A 15,556-nucleotide genomic window follows, 5' to 3' on the forward strand; every position below is an offset into this window, starting at 1 on the left:
TGAAATAAGTGTTGGATCCTTAATCCAACATTGGACTTATATGTGAATAATTATGTATTGCAAACTGTCAATTAAGGTTTAACCCAATTAAAGTGATCAAATATAGTTTGGGTTTAATGTATCTAATAGGATGTGGGCCCTTTAATGTGTAGAAACTTATGAGCTCCTATTTCAATGATGGGCTGAAATAGGGCTCCAAAAGGTAGCAGGAATGTTACCTATAAATAGGGTTATGGTCCCCAGGTCACAGGTATCGTTTTAGTTGTCGTATTTCCTAATACCACAAAATACCCCTTCCCTGATATCCCATCGTCAGGAAAGATACCAGAGAGAAACTAAAGGCCTCTCTCAAAGGATCGGTGAATACCTGTTGACCTGGAAGGTCACCCCAAATCTCTAGGGATTCAAGTATCAAGTTTATCAATATGGATTCAGGTACGCTTCCGCTATTTTACAGTTAATGTATTTCTTAATAATCGCCATACAGATCTTGGGTTTAAAGGTGATGGTTTTCACCAGTGGTTAGATTTAGATTACCACCCTAACAAGTGGTATCAAAGCCCATATGGTTGATTATTGAGAAATACTTTGGATTCAGTAATTTGTATATATATATATTTATGTTTCACGAATTGGGTTTCGGTTATATGGTTGTCAGCTAAACAATAAACTTCTTGGTGATGGCCAACTGTTCACTAATTGGTTTCTTGTTCATGTCATGATTTTGTAACGGTGCGGCTTTATGTTTTGGTTTGATGCTTCGGATTTCATGATTCACTGGTTTTTTGTATTACATATGAATATGTGGTCCCTACCGTAGTCAAGCATAATTAATTCATGAGTATTGAATTAAGATACGTAGTTGGCCGATCCATGTATTGAGTCAACATTCAATCCAGTAGGCCCCATGAATTATTAGACATCTATATACTTTGTTATGATGCCAACTCACGGTTTGACTGATGATTCATTGTTTTGTGTTTTGACCATTGAATCAAGTTTGTATTTATGTAGATTCCGCCGTATCTAGGCTTTTGTTGGTTGTACTGTGGTGCATTGATTAGTCAAATTTTTATGTATAACCAAATTTGAGACAAAACCTTATACGAAGATCTGGACTTCAATTTGCATGTTTATCGGTTGATTCGGTTAAAACTTCATTTTTCTTTGATTTGTCTTCTGTTTAAGAACCAATACACATATATTTGTATGTTAAGAAAATTAGGGTTTTCTTTAATTTAAGTAAACCCTAATAAAGTTAAATAGGACATTTAAGCCCTATAAAATCCATATGTGTGACCCATTAAATATGTAGTTTTTTTTTTAATATAAAGTACTTATGGATTTAAAAAAAAAATTTGGGCTTAAATGTTAATTTTGGGTCAAATTATGGATATGGACCTTTGGTCCAATAAGTCATGATTTAATTTGATTGATTTGACCATGTTTTGACCAAAGTTGACCAAAGTTGACTTTGATTAAAATTTTTGTTTAATTTGAATATTGGTATGATTATATATATTTTGGAATAAATTAATTGAAATAATATGTCACCAAAGTGACCTCTATTGTGGAAATTAATTTATTTTAACATATAATTAGTTGGGCACTAGTAATTTTATAAATATTGATCGGCCCAAAAGAAGGTCAATATTTAGTGAAATTACATGTGCACTTGTGGTAATAAATACGTGATAATTATTTGGATTTCACATTTGGATTTTACATGTGATTATAAATTGGCCCAAAGGAAAATTTATTTTTGACATGTGATTATTGTCAGTGTTTATTACTGCACCAAGCTATCACTTAGAAGTTAATATTTTGTCCAAAGATAAAATATTAATGGAATATCGATATTTTGGGATGGGGTTACCATTATTTAAATTTATTATTATTTGGTTCATGTGAGCATTGTTTTAATTATATTATGTTTTCTGTTCAGTTGCAAATGATCTTACAAATATTACTGCCAACATCAATAACATTTCAATGTTGAATGACACAAACTTCAAGTCTTGGAAAGAAAACCTCTTGATAGTACTTGGAGTAATGGATCTCGACCTTGCGTTAAGGAATGATTCTTCCCCACCTCTTACAGATCAGAGTACCTCTGATGAAAAGAGAAATAATGAGAGGTGGGAGAGATCAAATCGCTTGTGTCTGATGATCATTAAAAAGGCCGTTCCAGAAGCATTCAGGGGAACAATGTCAGAAACGACTGTAACCGCTAAAGAGTTCATTCAGGACATTGAAAAAAGGTTTGTCCAGAACGAAAAGACTGAAGTTAGTACGCTCTTGACATGCCTAGTTTCAATGAAATATAGTGGTAAAGGCAATATCAGAGAGTACATCATGGAGATGTCTCATCTTACTTCGAAATTGAATGCACTTAAGTTGAAACTCTCTGAAGAGTTATTAGTGCATTTGATTCTAATATCTCTTCCTACACAATTTAGCCAGTTTAAGGTGAGTTACAATTGTCAAAAGGAGACTTGGTCTCTAAATGAACTCATCTCACACTGTGTAGAGGAAGAGGAAAGGTTGAAGCAAGAGTAGACAGAAAGTGCCCATCTGGTGTCAACCACTAATAATAAAAGTAAGGGACTTAAAAGAAAGAAGGAAAAAGGAGCTGCAGGTACAGCGCCACAAAAGAAACAACAAAAGAAATCAAATGATCAGGGAAAGAAGAGTTGTTTCTTCTGTGGGGCTGAAGGGCATCAAAAGAAGCATTGCACCAACTATCACGCTTGGCGTGCTAAGAAAGGTATGCTTCTTAATTTGGTTTGTTCTGAGGTTAATTTAACTTTGGTACCTAGACACACATGGTGGTTAGATTCTGGTGCAACAACTCACATCAGTGCGTCTATGCAGGGTTGCCTGAATTGCCGAAAGCCTAATGATAATGAAAGATATATCTACGTGGGCGATGGCAAAACAGTTCAAGTTGAGGCAATTGGAGTTTTTAGATTATTGTTAAAGACCGAATTTTATTTGGATCTCAATGAGACATTTGTTGTACCGTCTTTTAGACGGAATTTAATTTCTATTTCTGCTTTGGACAAATTTGGTTTTTTTTTGTTCATTTGGAAATGAAAATTTTGAATTGTTTCATGATTCAAAATTGGTTGGTTCTGGTTCTGGTTCTTTAATGCATTACGATAATCTATATTTAATTGATACGATTGCCTCATTTAATGAATCTCTGCATTTGAGTACTAGAGGAGTTAAAAGAAAATTAGTTAATGAGAATTCAGCTGCATTATGGCACAAGAGATTGGGACATATCTCCAAACGGAGAATGGAAAGGCTTGTGTCAAATGAAATTCTCGACCCTTTGAGTTTTACAAATTTTAATGATTGTATTAACTGTATAAAGGGGAAACAAACCAATGAAAGGAGATTTGAAGCCAATAGGTTCTTAGACGTCTTAGAACTTATACATACAGATATTTGTGGATCATTTCCTACATCTGCTTGGAATGGTCAACAATATTTTATAACGTTCATAGACGATTTTTCAAGATATGGCTACATATATCTCATTTCTGAAAAATCACAGTCACTGGACGTGCTCAAAAGTTTTAAGGCTGAAGTTGAGAATCAACTCAACAAAGAATTAAAAGCGTCAGATCTGACCGTGGTGGTGAGTACTATGGCAAATATGACGGTTCAGGTGAACAACGTTCAGGACCATTTACTAAATACCTAGAGGAATGCGGTATCGTCCCACAATACACTATGCCGGGTTCACCCACTATGAATGGTGTAGCTGAAAGACGAAATAGAACGCTTAAAGACATAGTAAGGAGTATGATATGTCATTCTACTTTACCAGAGTCACTCTGGGGTGAAGCACTTAAGACTGCAGCATATATACTCAATAGGGTTCCAACTAAAACAACTATCAAAACCCCTTATGAGTTTTGGATAGGGAAAAAGCCCAGTTTAAAGCATCTGCATTTTTGGGGGTGTCCAGCTGAGACAAGGCCTTACAGGCCAAATGAAAAGAAAATGGACTCAAAAACGATTAGTTATTATTTTATTGGATACTCTGAAAGATCCAGAGGTTACAAGTTTTATGATCCCACAACTAAGTCAATTTTTGAGACAGGAAATGCTCGGTTCTTTGAGGATGTCGAGTTTAGGGGAGAAAATACAGTAAGAGACATTGTCTTTAAAGAGAAATATATTAATATTCCCACAGGTGTCATTGCTCTTACTCAGGACCCTATTCCTGAACTTGATCATGACATGACAAATCAAGACAATGTCGAAGAGCAAACTGTTATACAAGAACAAACTCTTTCTCTTCAAGAACCAGTGCCATTAAGAAGATCCACTAGAGAAAGGAGAAGTGCAGTGCCAAATGATTACATTGTTTTTCTCCAAGAACATGAGGATGACTCTGGATTGATGGAAGATGATCCAATCAACTTCCGTCAAGCCATGGAAAGTTCAAATTCTCAAAAGTGGATCGATGCTATGAATGAGGAGATTAAATTCATGAAGGGCAATGATGTTTGGGATCTTGTCCCATTACCCGAAGGTGCGAAACCCATTGGTTGTAAATGGATATTTAAAATCAAAAGGGATTTGAAAGGCAATGTGGAAAGATTCAAAACTCGTCTTGTCGCTAAGGGATTTACACAAAAGGAAGGTATCGATTATAAAGAAACCTTCTCTCCAGTCTCTTCAAAGGATTCTTTTAGAATTATCATGGCATTAGTGGCACATTTCGATCTTGAGTTACATCAGATGGATGTAAAGACAGCGTTTCTCAATGGTAACATTGATGAGACAATTTATATGGTGCAACCAGAAAACTTTGTATCAGGAGATCCAAAGAATATGGTTTGTAAATTTAAAAAATCCATCTATGGGCTCAAACAAGCGTCTCGACAATGATATTTCAAATTCCATCAAGTAATCATCTCATTTGGTTTTAAGATGAATTTAGTGGATGATTGTATATACCATAAGTTCTGTGGGAGCAAGTATATTTTTCTGGTATTGTATGTTGATGATATTTTGCTTGCCAGCAATGATATTGGTCTATTGCATGAAACCAAGAAATTTCTAACCAAAAATTTTGAGATGAAAGATCTTGGTGATGCATCTTTTGTGTTAGATATCCAAATACACCGGGATCGATCTCGGAGAATTTTAGGACTATCACAAAAGGGTTATATCGAAAAGGTTCTTAAGAGATATGGCATGTAAAATTGTAAATCAGGTGACACCCCTGTGACTAAAGGAGATAAATTTAGTCTTGAACAGTGTCCCAAGAATGCTTTTGAGGAAAGAAAGATGCAAAAGATTCCTTATGCCTCAGCAGTAGGGAGTCTAATGTATGCTCAAGTATGTACGCGTCCGGATATTGCGTACATTACTGGGATGTTGGGTAGATATTTGAGTAATCCTGGATTAGATCATTGGAAAGCAACCAAACGGGTCTTACGATATCTACAGAAAACAAAAGATTACATGCTCACGTATCGGAAGTCAGATGAGTTAGAGATCATTGGGTATACTGATTCCGATTATGCTGGATGCAAAGATACTATGAAGTCAACGTCAGACTATGTCTACTTGTTGGCTGGAGGTGCCATATCCTGGAACAGTGCTAAACAGTCCCTCATAGCATCTTCCACTATGACTACAGAGTTTATAGCTTGTTATGAGGCATCCAACCAGGGAATTTGGCTGCGAAATTTCGTCACAGGATTACGTGTAGTGGATGGCATTGAAAGACCACTCAAATTATTCTGTGACAATAAGTCAGCAGTCTTATATTCCAATAACAATAGGAGCTCGACCAAATCTAAACATATAGATATCAAGTTCCTGACTGTTAAAAAAAGAGTGCAGAATGGACAGTTATCAATAGAGCACATCGGGACAAACTCCATGGTTGCGGATCCGCTTACTAAGGGATTGCCACCCAAAATGTTTCATGAGCATACTGCTCATATGGGTGTCGTATTAAATGATGTATAGTTTTAGTGGGAGTTTGTTATTTTAAATGCTCTTATGATATTTTTCAGTTATTAAGGATTTAAGGATATTTTATGCATAAATAAAGTTTGGATTTATTTGTACTATAATTTTGGTATGGTTTGATCTCATAAAATTTAAGGTGGACCAGTTGGAAATAGGCATGTTTTGATCACATTACATGAAATTTTCATGCTACACATCCACATCATAATTCATGTCATTCAATTGCATTGATATATATGACCATTGATGGGTCGAGTTACGAAATTGTAACAAAGGCCGCTTTGATCCTATATTGGTGTAATTGATGGACCGAATTGGTTACAGATACATTGTGATAATGACAGTAAAGTTAAACTCATACGGTTAATTGCAAAACATAATTATAAGGTTACACATATAGTCCAAGTGGGAGATTGTTGGATCCTTAATCCAACATTGGACTTATATGTGAATAATTATGTATTGCAAACTGTCAATTAAGGTTTAACCCAATTAAAGTGATCAAATATAGTTTGGATTTAATGTATCTAATAGGATGTGGGCCTTTTAATGTGTAGAAACTTATGGGCTCCTATTTCAATGATGGGCTGAAATAGGCCTCTAAAAGGTAACAGGAATGTTACCTATAAATAGGGTTATGGTCACCAGGTCACAGGTATCGATTTAGTTGTCGTATTTCCTAATACCACAAAATACCCCTTCCCTGATATCCCATCGTCAGGAAAGATACCAGAGAGAAACTAAAGGCCTCTCTCAAAGGATCGGTGAATACCTGTTGACCTAGAAGGCCACCCCAAATCTCTAGGGATTCAAGTATCAAGTTTATTAATATGGATTCAGGTACGCTTCCGCTATTTTACAGTTAATGTATTTCTTAATAATCGTCATACAGATCTTGGGTTTAAAGATGATGGTTTTCACCAGTGGTTAGATTTAGATTACCACCCTAACAATAAGTAGATAATTTTGTACAAAAATTAGCATGCATTTAAGTCCTGATTCTTGAAAAGAAGTATTACTACTAATTAGTAGCAATTTTCACTTCTTTAATCCAATCATTTTCTTTGACCATTGTATATTGGTAACATTAATTTTGCAAGTTCTCGTTTTATTGTTTATATTTATTATCTTAGAGTTTACATTTATTATTGTAATGCATATATTTTATGATATAATTGACACTAGTAATTGCAGAAATCCCAAATTCTCTGCTTCCACAATACCAAGGGTTGAAGAAGCCCTCAATTATTTTTTTTTCTCATAGTTTTTACTTTGTTGGTCATGGTTATTAATCTCCAAGATCAATGGTCATGATTATTAATACGAGATAATTAGAAGAGAAAGTGATCAAATTTAGTGGTTTGCTCAAGAAAGAAAAAAATGAAAGAAAATTAGAGAGCTAGCTTGAAGGTTCATTATATTTTGATCATTTATATTTTGATGCTTCTTTATTTTCTGTTCTTCCTAATCATAAAGTTTAACATATTAAACTGTGCGGGAATGGAATACAATAATTGTAAATAATTCTATGTAACCAGACCCACTACTTGTGAAAGGTCCACAACCACTTGAATGCGTCTGCAAGTGGTTTTTTGCTTTATTGAGGCAATATAAATGTATAATAGAGAAGGGGTTGATCCGTCTAGACCACTCTTGCTTTGGACAATAAAATCATCAAAGTGTCTTAAATCAGCCTAACCACTGCTGGTGTTGTCTTAAAACATAGACTTTTATGTGATCCCTAATATCAAATTTCCCTAATAAAATGTTGATGACAGAGTCAACTAATCTTGTTTATCAATTTCCTCCATTTGTAATTAGTTCAAGATAAATTTGGATTTTGGGTGCCTAGCTCCAATTCCACCTAGTTGAATAATTGATTATCATTGCCTGGGGTCCACCTTGATGCCAATTCCACCTAGTTGAATGGTTGGTTGTCTCAATACTCTTCTTCACCTTCTCACACCAGAAACAAATAAGCAATTTTCAGGAAAGAAATACTTTGCTAGCTCTGCAGTTAGTGAGATTTGTTTCTCTCTTAAAATTTGAGAGTGAAACTGACGAAAATCCCTCCATACGAGATGGAGATGGCCTCCACTTGCAGCATCGATCGTGTTTTACTGGTTCTAGAGTCGCTCCATAACAGATGGTATGTTCTTTTCGATGTTCGTGATGCAATCAAACACATGAAATTTCTCAAAACATTTCTTATGTGTGCTAGAAAGTGGAGCCTTGTTCATTTGTACTTGCAATCTGACAATGTTGTGAAGAAGGTGAGTCTTCCATCTTTCTTATCTTGTATCGAAGATACCTTTCACAAATCCGAGGAGGACATTCAGTCTCTTTGCCTTAGATTAGAAATGGAAAAATATGAATGGGTTATTCACAATTCTATTTTTGCTCGTGGAGTGTTCCGCGAAATTGAGAAAAAGATCACATCACTCAAGCAAGAAATCATCCAAATTTACCTTGCTTTGGCAAGCAGCAGGTCATTTCAATCAAATTCTTGTATGACAGATGATGAACTGTTGGAATTCATAGACCTCATCCTGCAAAATCTAGCAGATTTGACAAATGACCATATGAATTGGCGAATTAATAAATATGATCCTTTGAGTGCTCCTTTGAGTGCTCAAGTCCAAGATCTTGAAGCAAAGCTGATATTCTTGAAAAGCTTCATTCCCTTTGCCAAAATGCGAGGAACCGCAGATATTCCTGCCTTGCTATTGGCTCACTTTGAAGTGGTGGCTTTGACCGCAGCACGCCTCTCTTACATGTGGTCCTTTTGGAAAAATGTTGAGTACAGAAGTACTTGCAGCTTCAAACTCCTCAGCATCAGAGCGGTTGATTTTCATGTCTACGCGATTTATAAGGAAGTACTTGCAGCTTCAAACTCCTCAGCATCATTACATACAGCAGTGATGGATGAGCGGATATTGAACAACTTCAATGATTCTCTGATAAGTCGTTTCTGGGAGTTGTTATGCTGCAGCTCTAGCTTTGTGGATTCCATGAAAGATCAAATGCGAATACTCTATGCAGGCCTGAGGTTTTTGAGAAGCATTTTAAGGGAGCATCATGAGATGATGGATGAACAAAATGAAAAAATTGGAGCTCTCCTTGGTGAGGCAGGCATTATAATATTCTCGCCCACTCTGAGCAGAGTGATAGAAGGAGAAGTTAGCTTCTCAGGATCCACCCAGGTTCTTGATTTTTGTGATATGCTGGCTAGTACCAACATCCTTATTGTTTATCTCAATTCATATCTTTTGATGATTACAAAACAATTGGGTGTATCTAATACCTTTTGTAGAGATCCTTTTCAGAAATGAACCAAACAGGTCTGTGGAGTTAAAGCAGAAAAAGAAGAACAAAAAGAATGAAGTCTGGTGAGGATGATGTCGGACGCACAAAAGGAGAGGATCGGACGTCCGACATTCTTTGAGTTCATTCGGACGAGTAATAAACTCAGACTCGGACGTCCGAAGAAGACAAGCCAGGAGTTACTCGTTTAAATGATCAGGAGTCGGACGTTCAACACCTGTGTATCGGACGTCCGACAATTGTTGCTGCTCTTCGGACGCAACATTCTGGACGCATCGGCCGTCCGAAGAAAGTGAAGAAGAAATTTCCATGTATTCATCCTACCTTCGGACGCATAAAAACCAAGCATCGGACGTCCGACAGCACCAACGGCTAGTTGACTCTTCAGCTGCTTTCTGCCCGTTGACAGCATTAATTGAGGAATTCTCTGGTCTCCTATAAAAGGAACAAAGTCAACCACCTCACAAGAACTTTCCACATCAAGCCTACATCAGATCGTGAGTGATTCAAGTGCTAGAATACTGAAACGAAACATTTGTATTCCTTGCATGTGCAATCTTCGTGCAGTTGTTTTTCAAGTGTGACATAGCTTCTTCAATCGTGTAGCATAGTGAGGGTTTGCGAGTGTTTGTAAAACTTCCTTGCTTGACCAAGTGTGATTTGGGGCAAGAAGGAAGTGATCCCTTCCTTGTACACATTCAATTGGTTGCAAGTCTATTCAACTTGAAGTAACTTGGTATATAATAGTGGTGTTCAAACCTCAGTTGTGTTTGAAGCTTGGTTTGGTTCTTTACTCTTATTTACTACTTTTATATATAATTTGTTCGTCTCTCTATCTCACTAATACCTGCGCTATTGTATTATCTTGTTCATTGGGAGGCATTTGGGAAAAAGAAAGGCTGTCTGTTCAAAAAGGTAGAATATTTATTAGCAGGTTTTTGAAAGCCTAATTCACCCCCCCTCTTAGGTTGTTTTTGATCCTTACAATTGGTATCAGAGCGAGGTCGCGGGTTCGAGTCTCCCTGGCTGTTGCTGGGGGAGGGATTGTTGGCCTAATCAGCAACATCCCTCAGATCCCGACTCGAAGGGACTAACCGCCCAGCCCGTGGCACCCAGGGGTGCAGCCCCTCATGCTGACCGAGCGTGGTACGGTGCTTTGCGCTGCCATTGTGGTTAAGGAAATAAAGTTGCGCCTTCGCTAACAGCTATAGCTTTTGGTGCAATGGTAAGCGCTTGATCCTGACAAGTGGTATCAGAGCTTGGTCTCCTAGAGATTAAGCTCAAGCGGCTTGGAGAAAAGATGACAACCAGTCATGCTATGTTTGTTGAGGGGCAATCTGTCACTAGACCTCCCATGTTTACTGGTTCCAATTATGTTAGCTGGAAAGAAAGAATGATTATCTTCTTGCAATCCATTGATATTGAGCTGTGATTTATTGTGAATGAAGGACCGCATGATGCTAACTTTCTTGATGCAGAAACAGGCTTGTTGCGGCAAAAAACGAGAGCTGAAATGAATGCTCAAGATAGAACCAATCTCACATTGAATGCCAAAGCCATGAATGTTCTCTACAGTGCCTTAGACTCAAATGAGTCAATTAGAGTAAAAGGGTGCAAATCTGCCAAAGAAATGTGGGATAAGCTAAAAGAAATTCATGAGGGTAGTGACAACGTAAGAGAACAGAAAAAGTCCATTCTGGTCACCAAGTATGAATCCTTTAAGATGGAACCTCATGAGAACATCGACAAAATGTATTGTAGATTCAATGATCTGATTAAGGATTTAGAGGTGCTTGAGAAGGAGTACTCTCTAGGTGAAAAGAACAGAAAAATTCTGAATGCTCTATCAAAGGATTGGGAAAGCAAAGTGACTGCTATAGAGGAAGCCAAGGATTTAAATTCCTTATCCATTGAATCTCTGATTAACTCTCTAACCTCTTACGAACTGAAACTTAAATCTAAGTTGCAGGAAGAAGAAGACACAAAAGGAAGGAAGAGTATTGCTCTGAAAGCTTCACAAGATGAAAATGAAACAGCCTCACTGGATGAAAATGACTTGGAAGGTGATGATAGTGATATTGCACTCATCACAAGAGGCTTCAAAAGATTTCTCAATAAGAGAAAATTCAGGAAAGGCGGATCCAGCAATTCCTTCCAGAATCAGACTAATGACTTCAGGAATAGAGGGAAACCAGAATTCAACAAGAAGCAGAACGATAAATGTTTTGAATGTGGCCAACCTGGACACTATGCAAATGAGTGTCCAATGAAGAAAAAGAAGGAAAGCAAGATTGAACGAAAACCAAAGTTCAACAATTTCCAGATTACCTGGAATGATTGCAACTCAGAAGGCGAAGTTGAAGAAGAAGAGGAATCTGCTCAAGTAACTTTCATGGCTATTGGAGATGAAGAGGTAACACAATGCAATTCTCAATCCAATAGTGATAGTGAATCTGATGATGATGTTAATTCTTTTCTAGAAAAAATGCATATCAGCTTGAAAGAATCCTATGTTAAAAATAAAGAACTAAAGCAAAAAATCAGCTTTCTAATACAAGACAATGCAAGTCTTTTTCGACAAAACAAATGTCTAAAGCATGAAAATGATAACCTGAAAAAGACTGAAACTGATGTGCTTGCTGAACTTTACAAGAAGAAAAATTACTATGACCTACTCAAAAGTGAGCTATGCAGCTTAAGAAAAAGGATGGATGACTTATGTATAGTGTTACATCATGTGAAATAGAATCAGCTTCAAAAGAATAACAATGTATCTTATGTTAACACTCATCAAATAAGACTGAACCAAATTACAAATGAGTTTGCTATCCACAGAAGAAAGCAAGTCAGATTCATTAAACCTGTTCATTTGATTGATCCAATGATAATATGCAGCTTTTGTTGTCAATCTGGTCACATGTATAGCAACTGTCATGTCAAGAAAAACATGAGGAAAGGCATGAGATGCATATGGATAGTCAAGCATAAGACTAACTCTCAAGGATCCAACATGTAAAGGGTACCAAGTATTATCTTGTGGGTTTATGTGTAGGTGAACCAGGATTACATTGCTAAAGAATCAAAATGGTTCATTGATAGTGGATGTTCAAGACATATGACTGGTGATGCATCACAATTCATCAAACTCAAGCAGAAAGCAAGTGGAAAGGTAACATTTGGAGATGATAACAAAGCCAAGACTGTTGGTATTGGCGATGTTGGTAAGAATGATCAAACGTTTATCCACAATGTTCTTCTTGTTGACAATTTGAGCTACAATCTGTTAAGTGTTAGCCAATTGTGTGATAGGAATTTGTTTGTATTGTTCAAAAATCTTGAATGTCTCATATTTGACTCAAAGTTCAACATTGTTTTCAAAGGAAAAAGGGTTAATGATGTCTATGTAGTGTTTCTTGAAAAAATTGATTCCTCACATCTCAAATGTCTCAAAGTTGCAAATGAGGACCCATGGTTGTGGCATAGAAGGTTGTGTCACTTCAATATGGATTTGCTAAAAGAAATTTCTAAAAAGGAACTTGTGAGAGGTCTTCCAAAAATTAAATTTGAAAAAGACAGAATCTGTGATGCTTGCCAATTTGGAAAACAAGTCAAGGTTTCTTTTAAACCTAAGAAATGTGTTTCTACTTCAAAACCACTTGAACTTCTGCACCTTGATCTGTTTGGTCCTACACAGACTGCAAGCCTTGGTGGTAAGAGATATTGTTTTGTGATTGTTGATGACTACTCTCGATATACTTGGGTAATATTCCTTGCTCATAAAGATGATGCCTTTAAGAATTTTACCTCATTATTTGCTAAAGTACAAAATCTGCTTGGCTTGAAAATTGTTAGAATTAGAAGTGATAATGGGACAGAATTTAAGTTCTGTGGTTTTCCAGAATTTTGTGATCATAATGGTATTACCCATGAATTCTCTATTGCTAGAGTTCCTCAACAGAATGGAGTTGTAGAAAGAAAAAATAGAACTCTCCAAGAGGCTGCTAGAACCATGCTTAGTGAATGCAATTTACCAAAATATTTTTGGGCTGAAGCCATAAACACAGCCTGTTATACCATGAATAGAATTCTTCTAAGACCAATTTTGAACAAAACTTCCTATGAGCTCATGTATGATAAAAAGCCTGTAGTCAGCTACTTCAAAGTATTTGGTTGTAAATGTTTCATTTTGAATATCAAGGAACATCTTGGAAAGTTTGACAAGAAATCTGATGAAGGAATTTTCTTGGGTTATTGTGAAAACAAAAGAGGTTTCAGAGTCTATAATCGTAGAACATTGATCATAGAGGAGGCTATACACATTACCTTTGATGAATCTAATGGTGACATTTCTATGAGTTGTGGTGAAGATGATGACACAGGTGTTCAAGAAGGACTAAAGAAGCTGGCAATTAATGACCATGACTCTGCCTCACCAGATACTGATTCAAAGGATAATGATGCTCAGGTCAGTCCAGTTGAAGATGTAAATAATGGAGTTACCACTACTCCTAATGATCTTCCAAGAGCCTGGAAATTTGCTCATAATCATCCCAGGGAACTTATAATTGGTGATCCTTCTGAAAAGGTCAGAACTCGCTTATCTAGACACTTGATAGATAATCTTGCTTTTGTATCACATATTGAACCTAAAAATGTTGTTGATGCTTTGAATGATGACCACTGGATTTTAGCTATGGAAGAAGAGTTAATCCAATTTGAAAGAAACAAAGTTTGGACTCTGGTTGCCAGACCACAATGCCATCCTATCATTGGCACAAAATGGATTTTTAGAAACAAATTGAATGATAAAGGGGAGATTGTTAGAAATAAGGCTAGACTGGTGGCTAAGGGATACACTCAAGAAGAGGGAATAGACTTTGATGAATCTTTTGCACCAGTAGCTCGGCTGGAATCCATAAGAATGTTTTTAGCATTTGCATGTTTCAAGAACTTTAAATTATTTCAAATGGATGTTAAGAGTGCCTTCTTAAATGGATTTATAGACCAAGAGGTCTATGTTGACCAACCTCCTGGTTTTGAAAATGAATCCTATCCAGATCACGTGTTTAAACTCTCAAAAGCTTTATATGGATTAAAGCAAGCTCCTAGAGCATGGTATGAACGTCTGAGTGGATTTCTGATTGAAAATGGTTTTAAAAGAGGCGTTGTAGACACTACACTTTTTACAAAACAAAGCTCACAAGATCTTTTGATTGTGCAAATATATGTGGATGATATCATATTTGGTGCTACTAACGAAAAATTGTGCAAGGACTTTTCCACCATCATGCAAAAAGAATTTGAAATGAGCATGATGGGACAACTGAATTTCTTCCTTGGACTCCAAGTGGTTCAAAACCAAGATGGAACGTTTACAAAATACACCAAGGAGTTGCTGAAAAAATTCGGAATGGAGGATTCAAAGCCTGTTGGGACACCTATGTGCACCTCTACCAAACTAGACAAAGATGAGGAAGGTATAAAAGTTGAGGAGAAGAAGTACAGAGGTATGATTGGAAGTTTACTTTATTTAACTGCCAGTAGGCCTGACATCATGTTTGCTGTGTGTTTATGTGCTCGATTTCAATCCTGTCCAAAGGAATCACACTTGAATGCAGTAAAAAGAATCTTGAGATATCTTAAAGGAACCTTAAATTTTGGCTTGTGGTATCCAAAATGTTATGAACTTCCTTTGTGTGGATTCTCTGATGCTGATTTTGGAGGTTGTAAAATAGATAGAAAAAGTACTACTGGTATATGCAACTTTCTTAGAAATTGCTTGGTCTCTTGGTTTAGTAAAAAACAAAATGCTATCTCACTGTCCACTACTGAAGCTGAATATGTTGCTGCTGGTGCCTGTTGTGCTCAATTGTTATGGATGAAAAACACATTAAATGATTTCGGCTTAGTATATGAATGTGTACCCATGTACTGTGACAACACCAGTGCAATTAATCTCACAAAAAATCCCATTCAACACTCTAGGACTAAGTACATTGATATTAAGCATCATTTCATTCGCGATCTTGTCTCAAAGGGGATAATCCGTGTTGAGTTTATTTGTTCTAAAGAACAGATCGCTGATATACTCACAAAAGCTCTTCCGCTAGATCAATTTGTGTCTTTGAGAACTAAATTGGGTGTTACAGAAAAAATGTTCTGAGTCTTATTTCCAGTCAATCCTTATTGGACGCCCGATGAATTGAAACGGACGTCCGACAGTGTTCTT

The 15,556-nt window shown here is 36.6% G+C and overlaps 1 protein-coding gene across 1 annotated transcript; it reads left to right on the forward strand.

The window, feature by feature from the left end:
- The first annotated feature begins 425 nt into the window (after window positions 1-425).
- Window positions 426-2,559, forward strand: LOC140037827 (uncharacterized). The gene is made up of 2 exons (XM_072082966.1): window positions 426-435; window positions 1,946-2,559. The coding sequence occupies exons 1-2, from the start codon at window positions 426-428 to the stop codon at window positions 2,557-2,559; spliced, it is 624 nt and encodes a 207-aa protein (XP_071939067.1).
- The last annotated feature ends 12,997 nt before the right edge of the window (window positions 2,560-15,556 follow it).

The sequence above is a fragment of the Coffea arabica genome, chromosome 3c (assembly GCF_036785885.1).
Source record: "Coffea arabica cultivar ET-39 chromosome 3c, Coffea Arabica ET-39 HiFi, whole genome shotgun sequence".
Lineage (NCBI taxonomy): Eukaryota > Viridiplantae > Streptophyta > Magnoliopsida > Gentianales > Rubiaceae > Coffea > Coffea arabica.